Genomic DNA, 19,420 nt, shown 5'->3' on the forward strand with positions numbered 1-19,420 from the left:
AAATAGAGGGGAGGAAATGAGCAGCAAAATGAGAAGTTCCAAAAACTAAAGGACTAACCAGGATTGGCAGTGCTCATGGAGTGCCCTGAATAGTGGATAAAATATACCCACATCAAAACACATACTTATACAATTTTAGGATAAAGGGAAAAAAAGAAGATTCTACAAGCTTTCAGAGACAAAATCATAGGCCACATACAAGGAGTTAGAAATGAGAAGGATTTCAGGCTTCAAAGACAACAAAAAAACACCTTTGAATTTCTGAAGAAAAATAATTTTCAGCCTAGAATATTAGAACCTTCCACACTATCAACACTATGATATTTCCATTCAAGAGACTAGAATATAAAGACATTCATGGATAAATAAGGTTTTAAATATTTACTTCTATTCCACCTTGCTCAAGTATGGGCATGACCAAAACAGGAGAATAAAACAAAAACAAAAACAAAAACAACAAAAAAAGGGAAGACATGACAGGCATTTCCTCAAAAATGAGGAGAAGGTGGAAGAGATATCCCAGGATGGCAGCTAGTTACCATACTTTTAAAAATCCAGTACAAAATTGTAGCTAGATAGGGAGGAGTAAGTTCTGGTGTTTTATACCACTGTAAGATAACTGTAGTTAACAATAATATATTACATACTTTCAAATAACTAAAAGGAGGGTGTTGAACGTTCCCGAAATGGAGAAATGATAAATGTTTGAGATGATGGCTGGGCTAATTACCCTGAGCTGATCACTATGCATTACATATACCAAAACATCACTGTGTACTCTATAAATGTGTACAATTATTACATGTCAATTAAAAAAAATTTTTTTTAAAGGATCCAGCTGGGAGCAACAGAACTGCAGAGATTGATATGTTGAGGACTATCATCACTATTCTCTGACATTATCTCTTCGTTTTCACCCGAGGACAGAGTATCAGCTAAGCTTGGCTCAGATCTTTTTTTGTACTTGTCTCATGACAATGTGCTGATTAACTTTTTGCAATCCCTCCATGAGCTGCTGCTTGATGCTACTAAAGCCATTTATTTCGTCCCACCGAGTAGGTCTTTGGACCTACTCCTGCAAACTACAGGTTTAACAGTGAGAAAAAAAAAAGAGAGAGCCTACTCCCTGACCATATTCCTGCTAGAACGTGCAGTACCCAGCTTACAGGACAGTCCTTTCAGATGTTCGAAATGTAGTAAATTACGTGTTCCCAGGACACATTCATGATCTTGACCACTACCCTATCACAATGGCTATTTTAAAATATCAATGAAGGCAAAGCCAGCCTACGATCCAGACACTGTTTTATTTACTTCATATAACTGTGTGGATACTGGGATTGCCTTACACAGCTAGATTTATGCTTTCAAGTCAATTTTCCAAAGGTTAACAATATATTGCTTAGGAATAAATAACAAGTATTAAAACTATTAAGAAAAGAGAGAGAGTTATGATTATTAAAGACCTCTTTGGTGGAGTTAGGCGGATGTAACTTGGAAGAGGAACATGGGGGTTTTTTATAAGGTACGGTAATACTCTATTTTCTTAAGGTGGATGATGGGAGATGAGTTTGTTTTTATTTTTCTTTAAACTGTACATGTATTTCATATACTCTTTGACCCATGCACTAATAATCAGCAAGACACCCATACCGTCTATGCCAATGAAAAAACATGTGTAGCAAATGTTATCAGCAAAATACTAACCAGAGTTTTGCTGTCTTTAATTTAATGGTGGGTTTCAAGGGTAAAAATTTTACCTGCCGAAGATATAACTTCAAGACGTCACAGATATCATGTGAACTAAATTCTGAAATGTCTACCAAGTGCATTCCATTTTCCAAAGCTTGACACAGTTTTTCAGTCTTTATTTTGTTTCCACACACACGATAAATTCCCTTCAATAGAAAAGAAAAAAATTTTGCAAAATTCTTTAGTACAAATGGCTAAATCTACATATATTTGAGTTTCAATCTTTTCATTCTATTTCAAATGTTATTAGTATTTTAGAAAAAACTATTCAAGGCCAAATGAGGTAACATTTTCTGTAGAAATCTGAAAAAATTTAGTTATTAAAGAGTGTGCATTGGCCAGGTGCCTGGGAGGCGGAGGCGAGAATATCACTTGAGCCTAGAGTTCAAGACCACCAGTCTGGGCAACATAAGGAGACCCCATCTCTACAGACATTTTTTTAAAAAATTAGCCAGGCGTGGTGGCACATGCCTGTGGTCCCAGTTACTCAGGAGGCTGAAGTGGGAGGGTTGCTTGAGCCTGTGAGGTCAAGGCTACAGTGAGCAGTGATCATGCCACTGTACTCCAGCCTGGGCAAAAGAGTGAGACCCTGTCTCAGAAACAAAACAAAACAAAAAAAACCCCTGAACATTATTTTCCTTTAAAGTCTCCTTTTCATTAGAATAGGTTACACAGGCATTTATGCTTTTTAAAATTTTAAGAGTTATAATGTACCTGTAGACACAAAGCTCTATTTTCAATCTCTGAGGCACATATTTTGAGTATAAAAGGGATACCATCTGGTTCCTTTTTTGCAACTTGTGTGAATTCTGCTCCAAATAATTGTATTTTTCCTGGAAGTTTCTGATGACCACAAATAATGACTAAATTTTCCAAACACTTTCGATGACAAACAAGGAGACACTACAAGAAAATGATAGTTTGAAACTGGTTAACCTTAAAACTATTCACAACTGGGCAAACTGCAGGTGGAGGGTAACACAACAAAAGTGAGTTTAAGGGGTATTACTTGTGCTATTTGAGGGTAACACAACAAAAGTGAGTTTAAGGGGTATTACTTGTGCTATTTGAAACAGATTTAACAACAAAACAAAACATAAAAGTATAGAAGGCATACTGCAGAACAATTTATTAAACATATATTTGTAAAAGATCCTAAAAAGTAAAATTAATAACAAAAAAGTAGAAAACAAAAAGCATAAAAGGGCCAACACAATTCCACAAAGATCTTACCTCTTCACATTCAACACCTTGGAACACTACAATGCCTTCACAATCCCTACATTTCGTGGGGGATCTCAATTTGCGAAACTTGTGTGTGAGAGCTGCCTTTGACATCAATGTTTTCTTAAATGTTCCAAGGCAATTGGGTCCTTGCGAGAGAAATCATTTATAAAAATTGTAAAATGATAGAAAAATTATACCATGTGATACCATATTTTGAATAATCTTTAAACCCTGTAAACGTTCATATATTATAAAAAGCTTTGAATCTGTATTATCAAAATAGCTGCTTAGCATCCAATTTATAGGTCCAATTTATAGATCTCTTAAAAGGCACATTTATCAAGCATTTTAGCTATGAGTAAAAGTCATCACCAAGTCATTGCTATGAATAATAACATGGCATAATGTTTTCAGAATCAGCATATTTATACTGTTATTAACATGGTCTTTCATAGAGCTGGGAAGGGTGTCATAGGAGGCATTAGAAAAAGTCCCTATAAACAAAGAAAAATAGCTGTGTGAGGTAAGAGTGTGAGCATTATCTGCATTACAGATAAAGCTTTCTTAATTTACTATAAAATTATAGTTAATATCAGCTAGTTACATATTAATATTATACTGGAGGTCACATATTCCATTAATTTAGGAAATTAATACCAGGTATTCTGTAGGCATTAAACATAGAAAACGAATTTATACGCCTCTAATTCAAGTTGTTAAGGTAACTGATTTAACTTTATCCTTCAACATCCACAACTTCCTTGTCCTCAAGAAGTACACTTACTTAGTTTTCTTGCTTGGTTTCTTGCATTGTTTCTTTTGAAGGAGCTTTTTAGAATTTTTATGCACCCCAACCCTTTTAACACTAAGTCATAGTATTAGGTTTATGAAAACACATGATATCTAGCCTGTTATTTTAGCACCATGCCAATACATTTTACATCCAGTAGTTTTGCTGCCTATTCTTATATTTGTATTTGTAACATTTAATTAATACATTATCAACCCATACTTCTACATAATTGTTGGGATATATTTAAGTCATGGTGAATTTTTTTTAATACACAAGAAAGTATTGATTCTTTAAAATTATACTATTTTTCTAATATCATGCAGTGCTACTGATTCAGCTGGTTTAGTGGGACTTAATTCAGGTAAATACAATACCAGTTTCTGAAGGGGAAGATGGCTCTCTTTCATCTAGATCATCTGCAGAGGACATAGTTCCACTGGATGGTGTTCGTGGAAGCTTTCGATGAAAGTCTCCTAAAAGAAAATTGTGGATACAATTACCTGACCATTCATTGTAGAATCTTTGAAATAGGAAATGAAAACACTTTTGAAATGACAAAAGTCATACTATTTTATTAGCTTCAATGTAAAAATTTGCTTCCATTCTCATACTCTGGGTAACAGGGAATTCTGATACTCATTCCTGGAAATGAAAAGATATTTAACCAAATCTGACTTTCCTGGACAAATTTAAAACTGAGGCTCATGTAGTCCAATAACACTTTACTGCCAACTTCCGATGGTAAAGTATTAGATATTGTAAACTTCGCAAGTATAGCTGATATTTTCCATTCATGTCTAACACCTAATATGTGACAGAGTAGCTGGCACAACAGTAAAGCTGTCGTTAAATGTTTGCTGAAATAAGTTATAAATGTATACGATTAAACCAAAAGCTTTCTAAAAGATACAAAAATCTTTGAATACAACAACCCAACAGTAACATCACATTTATGTTACTGGCAAGACGGCAGACTGGGAACCAGGAACAATAGCCCAGTGATACTGGCAGGGAGCTGAGACCACAGGATACAAGCTACGTCAGCAAAGGACACTGCATATGTATCAAAGCATGTTTGGAAGCAGCTCAACTGGGAATGAGTTTTATTTACTCCCTCTCCACAGGCCTACATCTAAGTGGAAGAATTCACCTTAATGCAAGGCCTTAACAGTTTCAAATTCAGAGTTAGAAAAGCCTTTACAAATGATTTTAAAGAACATCCTCTTCACCAAAGGATTCTTCTTCACAATATGCTTAAAGTTAGCTACCTAGTTTTCACTTTGAATGTGCCCCCAATGACTGATAAATCACAAGGTTGTATTGCTCCATTTTATAACTATTCTAAGTGTAAAATGCATTTCTTACATTACTGAACAGAAATCTGCCTCCCTATAAATCCCAGGCTTGGTCATATTTTTCCCAAATGGAGAAAACAAGTACTCTAACTTTAATCCCTTTTCACTTCCAGTATTTGAGGACAGCTGACAGGTCTCCAATTTTCCTTTTTCCCAGGCAAGGCATTCCCAGGTTTTCACCCATTTATCAAGCGATGTGGTTTCTAAAATTTTGTCTTTACCACATGAAGTTTTATGGGATCCTAAATAATATGGGGCTTGCTCTAGATTGGGTCATAATTTCTGGAGCTACCTAGAACCAGTTTGTTGTTACAAAGCTAATTACAAATATTCAGTTCAATATTAGGCTCACATTTCCAGAATGTTCCTTGAACAGTGCTAGTTTAAAAGAAGGCAGCAAAGTGGCAGGTGATAATCATCCTACAAACCCAGCGCTGCGTGAAAATATTTTTCTAACTTTAAATATAAGAGATTTATCTAAATGAGTAAAACTTCTGCAATATGTAAAAGAAGAAAAAGGCCTTGGAATCTGAAATGGCTTAAATCCTATAATCTATCTGTTAAGATCCTAGAAGAAAGAAACGTTGCCAGAAAGAATGGGCCTGGAGCAGTCTTTGGTAGAGGTGTAAAGAAAGAATGTTGGATGCAAGAATCTCATGAGTTCAATTGCTACCTTCTTCTCCTGCTAGCTGTATAACCTAGGCAAATCGCCCTCTTAGAAGCCACTAATGGAGAATTCAAAACGCTTACTCTATTTCTCTCTGGGCACCCTGAGATAATCTGTATCAAAGTATCTTAAAGCACATTTGTAAAAAATTAACAAGAATAAGTAGTTGTAGGCACAGAAATAGCAAAATGACACTGTTTATTATAGCAATTAAGTACCAAACAATCCAAAAGATGACAGTTACAGTCACAGAATATACAGCAGTGAAAATAAAGATGGCTACCTACATTCACATAGATCTTAAAAAAAATACATGAAGTCACAATAGTGTAATTTAATTTGTATAACATTCAGAAGAGAGCAAAACTTCACCAGATATAAGTACTAGAAACATTTATAATAGCTAGGGAATATTTTTAAAACATTTCAGGATAATGGTTTATTCTGGTGGGAGATAGGGCAATGTTACCAAGGAGGTGTGTACAGGGGCTTCTAATATACCGATAACCAGCTATTTCTTAGGCTGAGTAGCGAATATATAAGGTGTTTTTAAAAACTATTTTTTAAATTGTACACTTTCCTCTCTATTATGTGTGAAAGTTCACTATAAAAGCAAGGTAGTTAAAAATACCCAAAAAAGGACTGATCTTTCAATGAGTTTCATTGCTAGACTTAAATATTGATGTACCTGGACTTATAGATTCTGAATCCAGAGATCTAGATTCGCTGCTCCCTCCAGTACTCTCAGAGTCACTAAACATCCCAAATGTCCATGATCTTATAAAGGAAGGACCTTTAATAAAAAGAACAAAGTCAAAACTTGGCTACAGGTGGATTTCATAAGGTAAAATACTGACATTCTATCAAGTGAGACAATCCAAATTTCTTTAACAATAACCAATTATCAACTTCAAGAAAGGAACCATGGTAACAACTGTGAATAAGATCTCATAAATTTATAATCTAAGGCCTGATTTTTAAATTCCAGAGCAAAAATTAATTTAACAATCACATTTGAACAATCTGATCTTTTATAAATTAGCACTCTCTTTAGTGTGGAAAACTACCTGTTATATCTGCACTGTTAGAGCATCTGTCCTCTTCAATTTTATTAGAACTGTCAGGAAGGCGTACAACATCCTCTAAAGAGTTGGCAGGTCCAAATTCAGAAGTTTGGGAACTATTTAAATGTTTATTTACATTTCTGAAACAACAACAATGACAAAAAACAAAACTCAACACTCCAAAGAATAACTAATAATCAGCCTATTTCATTCTGTGTTTAGAAAAATCTATTAATTTAATAATCACAGATGAATTTAACTAAATATTAAAAACAAATCACACTACATGGTTCAGCTTCTTATAGGAGACGCAAATACTTTTTAATCACTTGTGCTTATTACAGTGGAAACATAGGAAGGAACAGCAGAAGTATAGTTAATAATTCATGGCATGGTTTAACTTTTCTAGCATGACCTCTGTGGAAAACATAGGTTAAATTCTGTGGACATTCAAAACATGTACGGCCATCATATGACATTCCCAAATGATTTTTAATTCTTAAATAAAAGAAGTCTGTGTCAAAATGGAAAGGCTTACTGTTAGTGAATTACATCTGTTCCTTAAATATATCTACTTCGGTAACATAAAACAATATTTAAAGAACTCAGAAAATTTTTAAGTTAATTTTGTCAGTTAGAAAAGACACCTCCTTGTACTAGATAGAAACTTTAACAATTAAGTGTTTTATATTTTGAAATAATTTTGTCTGTACATTAATTCTCACCCATCAACTCTGTCTTCTTCAGTTGAATTTGTGGCCTTGACAAATTCACTGTACTCTTGGCCTGGGTCATAGAGTTTGGCACTATCACAGAGAGACTGTAAACTGTCTGCAAGGGAAGCAGCCTGCAGATGCTGCATGTTGAAGAGGTTAACTGTTACCTATGGACACAGAGACAAAAGGCAGAGTAACTCATGATATATAGAATGCTATAAAACATACATTTATTTCAATGACTGCACCAATAAAAATGCCATACAGTGAAGCATACAACACTGAATATCACTCTGAGCATACTATGATGCCTGATTTTGCATAATGTCTAGATTAGGGAGAAAAGTAGTTTGAATCTAGTATCTATGAGTAATCATTTCCAGCAAAACTGGCTTTTAGCTGAAAAGTTCAAAAGTAACTTCAAAAACCCCATGCCCCAACTGGTTCACAATTTTAGGAGATGGATGTGTTTCTGAGGATCCTCATCTCTGTATCCTGATGGTCTGATCACAACTGCCTAAACTCTTCAGAGAAAAACATGGGGAAAACACTTCCAATCAAAGAACTATTATTTAGACTGTTTTCACTTTTTCAATCCTATAAAAACAGAAGTGCTGAACTACAGTACTCAGTTCTTATAATTAGATATTACCTTGAATCTATTCAAAATACATTATTCCACTGAGTTTCACAAATGCCTAAATACATTATCACTATCATCACTTCTACTAACAACAATAACAATAGCAGCAGCTGACAAGTATATACAATATGCCTGACCCATTCTCAGAGTCTTACATGAATAAACTAATTTGATGTTCACAAAAACCTAGGCTTTGGGTATATTACAGCAAACCGATGACATACTGACTCGCATGGACCTTTACACTCTCCTGAGGGTGGTATGCAAGACAAGTAACAAATTATGTAAATAAAATACTTTCTGGTACTGAAAAATGCTATGAATACTATATAAGAATGTCAAATTATGCAGTATGACCAGGTATGTGGAAGGGTATTTCCAACATGGTAAATTAAGGAAGGCCTCTCTGAGGAGGTAACATTTGAATTGCAGGTCGATGTAAGAAAAGCTTCATGGAGATCTATCCAAACAAAAGGAGGAGGTAGTGCAAATGTGAATGGGAAAGAGCTTGTCATGCTCAAGAAACAGATGAAAGGTCAATATGGTTGAAGTATATGCAAAGAGCTCTGGTTGAAGATAAAGCTAAAAAAAGTAGTCATCTAAACTATGGCAAGGTGTCTGAATTTAAGTGCAACAGGAAGCTGGTGGAGCATTTTACACAAAGCTATATAACATGATCTGATTTATTCTTTAAAATGACACTCTGGCTTCTTTGTGGGGAAGGTATTTAAGGGAAACAATCTGAATAAATGCTAAATTTCAATTAGCTTAATGTTATTTCAAAGACTGCCATGTTTCTTCTTCATCTCTCTTGATATACCAGATGATAGGATAATTAGTCTCTAAGTCCTTTTCAATGTAGACAGGCATTTCCCTAAGGATATTCAACTCTGCATAATAGTATTTGAAAAGTATAGATAACAGAAAAAGTAGCTTATTTGTGCCCTAACTCCTTCAAGAAACAAAGAAAATTCGAACTGCATAAGGTGCAGTTTAATTCTAGCAACTGGCTATATTAGAGCATTCTCCAGCTAAAGGTAAACTGCTTACTCTCTTGATCCTAAAGGTAACCTGCACGCTAGGTGACCTTCATTAACTGCATTGAAAAAGTTAATGTGCAAATGAATCACCTTGGGGATCTTGTCCAAATGTAGATTATGATTCTAAGGATCTGTGTTGAAACCCAAGATTCTGCATTCCTCATAGGCTCTCAAAGTAATGGCAATATGACCAAGGACCGCATCTTGAGAAGGCTTTCTAAACTTTAGTTTTCTCATCAGTAAAATGGAGATAAAAACTTGATAGGATTTTTGTGAGAATTAAATGAATTAATGCAGACCAAGAGCATAATACACTGGCAGGTACAGAGTCAATCTTAGCTATCATTAGCTATTGTTTGAGGTGGAGGGAATGTGTCAAAGGTAAATGATTGGCCTAAATGACTTCTAAGGTAATTTCAAATCCTGGATTTTATAATTCTGTTAAATCCTTTCATGATTCTTTAAGTAAAAAATATATTAATTAATCAAAATTTGGAAAATAAATGAGATACAATTTTTAAAACTCAAGAACATTTTAACGAAGTTTTCTGGTTCAGATGCAGTAAGCTAACTCCCCCCAGTCTCCCACTGAATTCACCTAAAAATCTGAACAGAATGCACAAATCAAGACTCTGAAAACTAAACGGAAAAAAACTACAATTCGAGGTATGACCAGTCCAGCAATCGATCTACTCCTGCCCTGTTTTCCAGCCCATGCTCAGCTCCTACCCAATTCTCCAATTCCCAAAGTACAAACTGAGTGTAGACAAAAGGAGCACCAAGAGAGGTTCTTTCTGGTCCAAGGAACAAAAGTGGGGAGCGGTGACGGGAGATGTAACTAAACAGTAGAAGAAAACTCCTTGGTTTCTTTTGTATATTTGTTTTCTCTTCTGCCTTAGACCCTAAGCAAGTCAAAATCCCTAAGACATAATCCTGTGGGAGCAGCAATGATGGCAGTAGCAGCTGAAGAGATGCCAACTCTGATGGAAATCCTCCTTTATGACCAGATGAACTGTGTCTAGAGTGAGAGGGGTCTGAAATTTCTGTAACTTTTTTCTCTTTATCCTCCCCATACTTGGCCCGGGAGAACAGCAGAATAGGCAGACCTAAGCTTCCCAGCCAGAAGATTGGGAAGGGAGTCACACAGAAGCTGGAAAATGAACCTAACTGTATCAAATGGTTGCTAAAATTGAAAAAAAAAATTAATGTTCAATATAGGTTATAAACAGGACCCAGAGTCAATAAAGTAGTAGTGAAAATATCTAGGATATGACTCAGAATTGCTTGTCATACAAAGAACCAGGAAAATCTAAACAACTCCCAAGACGAAAGACAATAAAAGGACACCAACACTGATATGGCTCAGATTTGGGATGATCAGATGAAAACTCTAGAACAACTATTACAAAGGTTTTAAAAAAGTAGAGCAAATAATCTTGAAACATGGAAAAACAGAAGCCTCAGCAAAGAAATCTAAGATGTAAAGAAACAAAAGGAAAATTTATTGCTGAAAAATAAAGTATCCAGGACAAAAAATTTACTGGACGCACCGTATGGGAGAATGGGGATAACAAAGGAAAAGAGCCTGTGAACTTGAAGACAGATCAACAGAACAGTATAAACAACCACGAGGAAAAAGCTTTGGGGAAAAAATAAAGGACCTCCAGAACTGAGGAAGATTAACAAAAGCTCTAATGTTTGAGTCACTGGGTGTCAGAGAAAGAGGAAAAAGAATACTAACAAAAAAAAAAAAAAAAAGATTGAAGAAACAATAGTTGAAAACTTCTCAAATTTTGCAAGAGTCAAACTTGTAGATTCAAGAAGTTCAACCAAACCAAAAAAGGAAAAACAGCAAAAACCAGGTCTAGATACGTCTTAAACAGATAAAAACCAAAGACAAAAAAAAAAAAAAAAAAAAAAAAAAAAATCCCACAAAAGCAGCCAAAGAAAAACACATGCCACAATTGGGGAATGATAATTAAAATGATTACTGGTATCTCATGAGAAACTATGGATGCCATAAGGCAGTGGAACAATATTTTTAAAGCAGTGAAAGAACTGGTTTCTGTATGTAGAATTCTATATCCAGTGAAAGTGTCCTTCAGAAATGAAGATGAAATAAAGACATTCTCATATGAAACACAACCAAGTGAATCCATTAACAGCAGACCTGCTATAAAATAAGTGGTAAAGGAAGTTCTGTAGACAAAATGTTACCAGAGGAAAGATGGAACCACTAGAATGCAAGAAGAATGAATAGAAATAGTAAATAATAGACTACTTTTTCCCTCTTAACCTCTTTATAATATGTATGACTTTTTTTTTGAGACAGAGTCTCGCTCTGTCCCCCGGGCTGGAGTGCAGTGGCCGGATCTCAGCTCACTGCAAGCTCCGCCTCCTGGGTTTACGCCATTCTCCTGCCTCAGCCTCCCGAGTAGCTGGGACTACAGGCGCCCGCCACCTCACCCGGCTAGTTTTTTGTATTTTTTAGTAGAGACGGGGTTTCACCGTGTTAGCCAGGATGGTCTCGATCTACTGACCTCGTGATCCGCCCGTCTCGGCCTCCCAAAGTGCTGGGATTACAGGCTTGAGCCACCGTGCCCGGCCAATATGTATGACTTTTAAAAGCAAAAATTGTGAGTCTGGTGAGGTTTTCAATGTATATGGATGTAATTTACATATATCAAATACAACCCAGATTAGGTAAAGGAACTTCTATGGTGGTGATGCTTCTGCATTCCACTTGAAGTGGTAAAAAACTAATTCTAAGTAGACTTAAAAAAATTAAGTGAGCCGGGCGCGGTGGCTCAAGCCTGTAATCCCAGCACTTTGGGAGGCTGAGACTGGCGGATCACGAGGTCAGGTGATCGAGACCATCCTGGCTAACCCGGTGAAACCCCGTCTCTACTAAAAAATACAAAAAACTAGGCCGGGCGCGGTGGCTCAAGCCTGTAATCCCAGCACTTTGGGAGGCCGAGACGGGCGGATCACGAGGTCAGGAGATCGAGACCATCCTGGCTAACACGGTGAAACCCCGTCTCTACTAAAAATACAAAAACTAGCCGGGCGAGGTGGCGGGCGCCTGTAGTCCCAGCTACTCGGGAGGCTGAGGCAGGAGAATGGCGTAAACCCGGGAGGCGGAGCTTGCAGTGAGCTGAGATCCGGCCACTGCACTCCAGTCCGGGCGACAGAGCGAGACTCCGCCTCAAAAAAAAAAAAAAAAAAAAATACAAAAAACTAGCCGGGCGAGGTGGTGGGCGCCTGTAGTCCCAGCTACTCGGGAGGCTGAGGCAGGAGAATGGCGGGAACCCGGGAGGCGGAGCTTGCAGTGAGCTGAGATCCGGCCACCACACTTCAGCCTGGGCGACAGAGCGTGACTCCGTCTCAAAAAAAAAAAAAAAAAAAAAAATTAAGTGTATGTATAAACATAGATAAGTGTGCAACCATTTTTTTTTTAATTGGCTATTTATAGAATAATCTATTTTAGGCTGAACTGTCCTAGCACATGTTTTAAATGGATCTAGCATTTTCATATAACTCTGGAAACCACATTAAATATTCAGCTTCTTCAACAGTGTTTCACAGTTCATTACTACTTTTTCAGGTAACTAGTAATCTTAGAACTTCTATTTCTGTTCCATGAAAGAGATAATTTTTGTTTTTTACCAGAATGCTTCTTTTGTATCTTAATGACACAATATCCATTTTCATATATGACAGAGTTCATATATGTACTACTACATCTGACTACTACATCTGTACATTCTTAGTCACGTCAGGCTGCTACAACAAAAGTACCATAGACCGAGTGACTTAAACAACCAAGATTTATTTCTCACAGTTGTGGAGATTGAGAGATCAAGACCAAAGCACTATCAGATTCAGCGTCTGGTGTGGGCCTCAATTCCTGGTGCATAGATTGCTCTTTTCTCTCTGTGTCCTCACATGATAGAAGGGGAAAGGGTCATGAGGGCTCCACCTAGTCACCTCCCAAAGGCCCCACCCTCCAAATTTCATCACATTATCACACTGGGGATTAGGATCTCAACATGCTAATTTTGTAGGGGGTGATAAACAGTCCATAGCAACTCAGTTCAAGCAAGTTGCACTGATTGTGGGGGTTCTAATTAGAATTTACAATGTTAAATGATCTCAAAAACTATTATGTTTTGATACATGCTGCTTAACTGGTTGACTCCATATGACATAAACAATCAAACACAGTTTTTCATTGGTCAACCGATGTAGTTTTACATTTAGCTCCACTGAGAGTAACTGTAGACAAAAGTAAAAAGTAATAATGGAAGTCTACATGCAACCATTGTGGTTATTAAGGCAATGCAAGTTTCTAAATAATTAGAGGGAGATTTTTTCGGGTTATATAAATAGATAAAAATTGAATTTCCTAACTGGAAGCTGGCCAGGAATGGTTTGTAACAGCCATATTCTCTTGAAAAAGACACTGTAGTCATTAGAACAAGAGAAGTGAAGGGAGAGAGTTCTACCAAACAAAATCTCAGTTTTGGTTCATTTGTTAAACTTTTTTCTCATTTTATAAGGACAAAGGGGAAAAAAATCATTCTGGTAATTGGACCCATGGGCCAGGCAACCCAATATTCAATTGACAGTGAATCCAAGACCATTGCAAGCAATATTCAATTTATGATACTGGTGCCAGGGGAGGTGTTATGAGCATCCACACTATTTTTCCTTCACAATGTTTTCTTCAGAAAACACTTAGAAGTTAGGAATATAACCTGAGCTACTATAACTTCTTAATAACACAGATGTGTGCAACCAATTTTTTAAAAAACGTATATGAAGATACATAATAAAAAACCCAGTACACAAATTAAAATATACGTCTAGAAAAATATCAATTCATCCAAAAGAAGGCAGCAAAAGGAAAATAGATTAAGGAAAATATCATAAGGCATAGACAAAAAAGAAATAAAATGATAAAATTAAATCTGAACATATATTTACCTTAAATATAAATGGTCTAAACATTTCACTTATAAGATAGTACCAAAATAGATTAAAAAAAAAAAAATCAAGACAGAAGTATATGTTCTCTATATGCTATATAAGAAACTCACTTTAAATATGATAAAATTAAAAGAATGATAAAAGATACGCTACACTCAAAATAATCAAAAGAAAACTGGAATAACATATCAATATTAAATAAAGTAGAATAAAAAGTAAGGGAATTTATCAGTATAAAAAGACACATTTCTAAGGATAAAAGGATCAATATACCAAGATCATATAATAATTGTAACTGTGTAAGCAATGGAGCTTCGAAATACATAAAACAAAAACTGATAGAACTAAAAATACACCATATGTTGGAAACTTCAAAACTCCTTTCTCAGTAATTGATAAAAGTAGCAAAAGGTAAATCATCAAGAATACAGAAGAAATAAATTACATCTTAAAACAACAGGAACCAATTGATACTTATAAAGCACTCCAGTCAACAACAGAACACACATGCTTTTCAAATGTGCACATGGAAAACTCATCACTGATCTTTTCAAAGAAACAGCTTTTAGTTTCGATTTTTCCCTACTTTTTTTATTTTATTGATTTAAGAGAAATGTAATAATAACAAGTATTTCTCCTACCATAATAGAATTAAACTAAAAATCAGTATCAGGAGGATATCCAGAAAATCCTCAAACACTTGGAAATTAAACAACAGACTTCTACATTATCCACAGATCAAAGATGAAGTCTCAAGGGAAATTAGAAAATATTCTGAACTGAATATAAATGAAAATACAAATTTCAGAATCTGTGAGATATACATAAGCAATGCTTGGAGAGGAAAATTTAAAGAACTAAATGTATCAGAAAAGCACAGGAAGGTCTCAATAAACAACATAAGCTTCTGCTTTAAGAAACTTTTTTTAAAAAGGCAAAATAAACCCAAAGAAAGTAGAAATAAAGAATAAAATGCAGAATCAGTAAAATTGAGAAAAAGAAAAATTGATGAAACTAAATGCTATTTTTTTTTTAAAAAGGATAATAAGACTTATAAACCTCTTGCCAGATTGACCAAAGAGAGAGAAAGAGAAAAAAGATGCAAATTACCAGTATTGGGAATGAAAGAGAATTTATTACTACAGCCCACTGAGACATTAAAAGGTAAGAGAATACTACAAGACACATTTAGCACATAAATTCAACAACCTAGATAAAAAGGACCAATTCCATGAAAGCCACAAGCTACCAAAAATCACCTAAGAAGAAATAATTGACCTGAATAGGCCTATATCAAAATACACTGAATACGTAGTAAAAAAAAATCTTCCAAAAGAGAAAATCCCAAGCCCAGACACTTTCACCAGAGGAATGTTATTAAACTTTTAAAGAAGAAATAACACAAATTTGACACAATCTTTTCCAGAAAACAAAATAGTAGGGAGCACTTTCCAATTCATTTTATGAAGCCAGAATCACCCTTACACTTTCAAAACCAGACAAAACCAGTTTTTTCAGACATATCAATCTTTCTCTAACAGAGAGAAAAAGAAAAAATTATTCAACAAAGTAGCAAATTGAATCCAGCAATATATAAAAGAAAACAATTCCTCATGACCAAGAGGCGCTTATTCCAGGGATGCAAAGCTAGGTCCACACTCAAATATTAACATAATCCACCATATTTACAGGCTAAAGACAAAACTACATGTATCAAATAATGCAGAAAAACATTCGATAAAATCTAACCTTTATTCATGATAAAACTCTCAGCAAACTAGAAAAAAGAAATTTCTTAACCAGATTAAAGGCATCTTCAAAGAACCTACAGCTATCACCATATTTTATGGTGAAAGACAGTGCTTTTCCCCTAAGATGGACAATTAGGCCAGGATGTCTTCTCTCACTACCACTATTTAACAGTGTACTAGAAGCCTTAGTTAGGACCATAAGAAAAAGAAATAAAAGGAATACAGATTGGAAAGGAAGATATAAAACTGTCCCTATTTGCAGGTAACATAATTTTCTATGTAGAAAATCCCAAAGAATCTACAAAAAGCTCCTAAAACAAATAAGTGAGTTTAGCAAGGCTGCAAAATACAAGACCAACACACAAAATATCAAGTATATTTCTAAATATTAACAATTCAAACAACCAGGCACGGTGGCTCACATCTGTCATCCCAGCACTCTGGGGGGCCAAGGTGGGTGGATTCCTTGAGCCCAGGAATTCGACACCAGGTTGGCCAAACATGGCAAAACCCAGTCTCCACAAAAAACACAAAAATTAGCTGGGCATGGTGGCATGCACGTGTAGTCTTAGCTACCTGGGAGGCTGAGGATTACTTGAGCCCAGGAGGGTGAGGGGATGCAGTGAGCTATGATCACGCCACTGCACTCTAGCCTGAATGACAGAGTAAAACCCTGTCTCAAAACACAAAAACAAACAAAAAAGCCCCCAAACCAATTAACAATGGAAATTTTAAATAAAGGAAATCTATACACACGCACTTACGTGTACATATAGACCATTCACAATAGCCCCCCCAAATGAACACATACATACACAGGATTAAATCTAACACAACTTATTAAAGGTATGCTGAAAACTACAAAATGCTGATTTTTTTTTTTTAATCAAAGACCTAAGTAGTTGGAGAGGCATAGTATGTTCATGTGTTGGCAACTTTATATTGCTAAGATGCTACATATACAGTCAATGCTCCCCAGTCTGATTTAAAACTTAATACCAAATCCAACCAAAATGTTGGCAAGAGTTTTTTGGAGATATGGACAAGCTGATTCTAACATTTTTAAGGCAGGTCAAAGGACCTAAAATACTCAAACAATTCTATAAAAGAATAAAGCTGGAAGACCCACACTATGCACCTGATTTTAAGACTTGCTGTAAAGCAAAAATAATCAAGACACTGGGGCTTTACAAAATGGACAGCAAGAACCAAACAACACATGTTCTCAATTACAGGTGGGAATTGAACAATGAGATCACTTGGACACAGGGTGGGGAACATCACACACCGGGGCCTGTCAGGGGATTGGGCGCTGGAGCAGGGATAGCATTAGGAGAAATACCTAATGTAAATGATGAGTTGATGGGTGCAGCAAACCAACATGGCACATGTATACCTATGTATCAAACCTGCGCATTGTGCACATGTACCCCAGAACTTAAAGTATTAAAAAAAAAAAAAAAAGACAGCAAGTACTTCAGTGCAACAAAACAGAAAATATAGAAGTAAACACCTACAAATATGGCCAACTGATTTTTACCAAGATGCAGAGGCAATTTAATGAAAATGACATAGTGTTTTCATCAAATGGTATCAAAACAAGTGGACATCTGCATTTACCATGTTTTTTATTTTCTCTATTTTATGCAGTTTTGACATCTTAAAAAGCATGCTGGCCAGTGAGAGATTGACTTTCCCTGGGCTAGCTAATTCCTAGAGATAGCCAAGGGCTCAGGTAGGATCACAGCTTTCATGTGCAAAGCAACAAGTCTCAAGTCTATATATCCAGCCACCTCCTTCTCTAACTCTTACACACAAAGCCAATTATTTTATCTGTCCTAAATCACCCCGGGGTCAGGTACAAAACAACTAGAGACCATCCCTATGCTCCAAAGTCCATGGAAATTCATACTCGCCAAACTGTTGAGGAACAGTTTACCTTGCCTTTCCTGAGGAACAAAAACTCTACTCAGCTTTCTTTCATTCCTGCTTATGCTTGCCAAACCCAGTATTTCCCTTGTGTCCCTGCGTGGATTGATGTGTCCCCTTCTCTTGGGAAAGTCCTAAGTTTCTCTTTCAATGGCACTGACCTCTCTATGTCACTCTGATAAAGTAAAATCCTATGGGTATAATTTTATTATAACATCCATATGCTAAAAATGAACCTCAACCTGTACCTTAAATCTTACACAAAAATTAACCCAAAACAGATCATATATCTTTATGTAAAGCTACAGAAGTTTTAGTAGAAATCATAGGATAAACCTTTATGTTCTTGGGTTAGGTGAAGCACTCTTAGATATAACCAAAAGCATGACCCATAAAAGAAAAAACTGGTAAGTTGGATTCCAACAAAATTAAAACCTTTTGCTCCCCAAAAGACACTGCTAAAATAATAAAAAGAGAAGCTCCAGAATGAGAGAAAATATATGCAAGCTCAACAAGAAAATAAACAACTCAATTTTTAAAATAGCTAAAATATAGATTGTCAATAAGCCTTTGAAAAGATGCTCAATATTGTTAATCATTTTTAGAAACACAAATTAAAACCACAATTAGATAACATACCTATCGGAACAGCTAACGTTTAAAAACAATGACTGATACATGTCAAGGACACAGAACAACTAGAACTCTCAGACACTGCTGGTTAGAATGAAAAATATTATAGCCACTCTGGAAAACAGTTTGGCAGTTTCTTATAAAGGTAACTATACATTTAGCACACCAACCAATAATCCCACTCCTGGTATCAACTTGAGAGACAAGAAAACTTATGTTCAACAAGAATGTATAAGAAAATATTCTGGCCGGGCGCGGTGGCTCAAGCCTGTAATCCCAGCACTTTGGGAGGCCGAGACGGGCGGATCACGAGGTCAGGAGTTCGAGACCATCCTGGCTAACACGGTGAAACCCCGTCTCTACTAAAAAATACAGAAAGCTAGCCAGGCGAGGTGGCTGGCGCCTGTAGTCCCAGCTACTCGGGAGGCTGAGGCAGGAGAATGGCGTAAACCCGGGAGGCGGAGCTTGCAGTGAGCTGAGATCCGGCCACTGCAGTCTAGCCGGGCGACAGAGCGAGACTCCGTCTCAAAAAAAAAAAAAAAAAAAGAAAATATTCTGTAGCTCTACTCATAATCACCCCAAACTGGAAACACCACAAATGTCCAACTAGTGAATGGATAAACACTGTAGTACAGTCACACAATGGAGTTCTGCAATAAAAAGAAACAAACTATTGATACATACATAACACTGAAGAATCTTAAAGGCATTATGCTGAGTAAAATAAACCAGTCAAAAGGTTATATACTATACGATTTCATTTATATGACAATCTGGAAAAGACCAAAGAACAGATCAGTACTTGCCAGGGGTTATGAGTGGGCAGAGAGTTGGACTACAAAATAAGTAGCATGAAGGAAT

At 36.1% G+C, this 19,420-nt stretch overlaps 1 protein-coding gene across 4 annotated transcripts in view; it reads right to left on the reverse strand.

Moving 5' to 3' along the window:
- ARHGAP29 (Rho GTPase activating protein 29) overlaps positions 1–19,420 on the reverse strand; it is a 76,506-nt gene that overhangs the window by 10,592 nt on the left and 46,494 nt on the right. For all 4 annotated transcript variants that reach the window (XM_010385130.2, XM_010385131.2, XM_010385132.2 and 1 more), the window contains 7 exons: positions 7,584–7,741; positions 6,862–6,998; positions 6,483–6,587; positions 4,147–4,245; positions 2,986–3,125; positions 2,467–2,655; positions 1,761–1,898 (listed from right to left, as the gene is read on the reverse strand). In XM_010385130.2, the coding sequence (XP_010383432.2) occupies positions 1,761–1,898; positions 2,467–2,655; positions 2,986–3,125; positions 4,147–4,245; positions 6,483–6,587; positions 6,862–6,998; positions 7,584–7,741 (966 nt within the window). The remainder of the gene's footprint in view (positions 1–1,760; positions 1,899–2,466; positions 2,656–2,985; positions 3,126–4,146; positions 4,246–6,482; positions 6,588–6,861; positions 6,999–7,583; positions 7,742–19,420) is intronic.

The sequence above is a fragment of the Rhinopithecus roxellana genome, chromosome 8, assembly GCF_007565055.1.
Source record: "Rhinopithecus roxellana isolate Shanxi Qingling chromosome 8, ASM756505v1, whole genome shotgun sequence".
NCBI lineage: Eukaryota > Metazoa > Chordata > Mammalia > Primates > Cercopithecidae > Rhinopithecus > Rhinopithecus roxellana.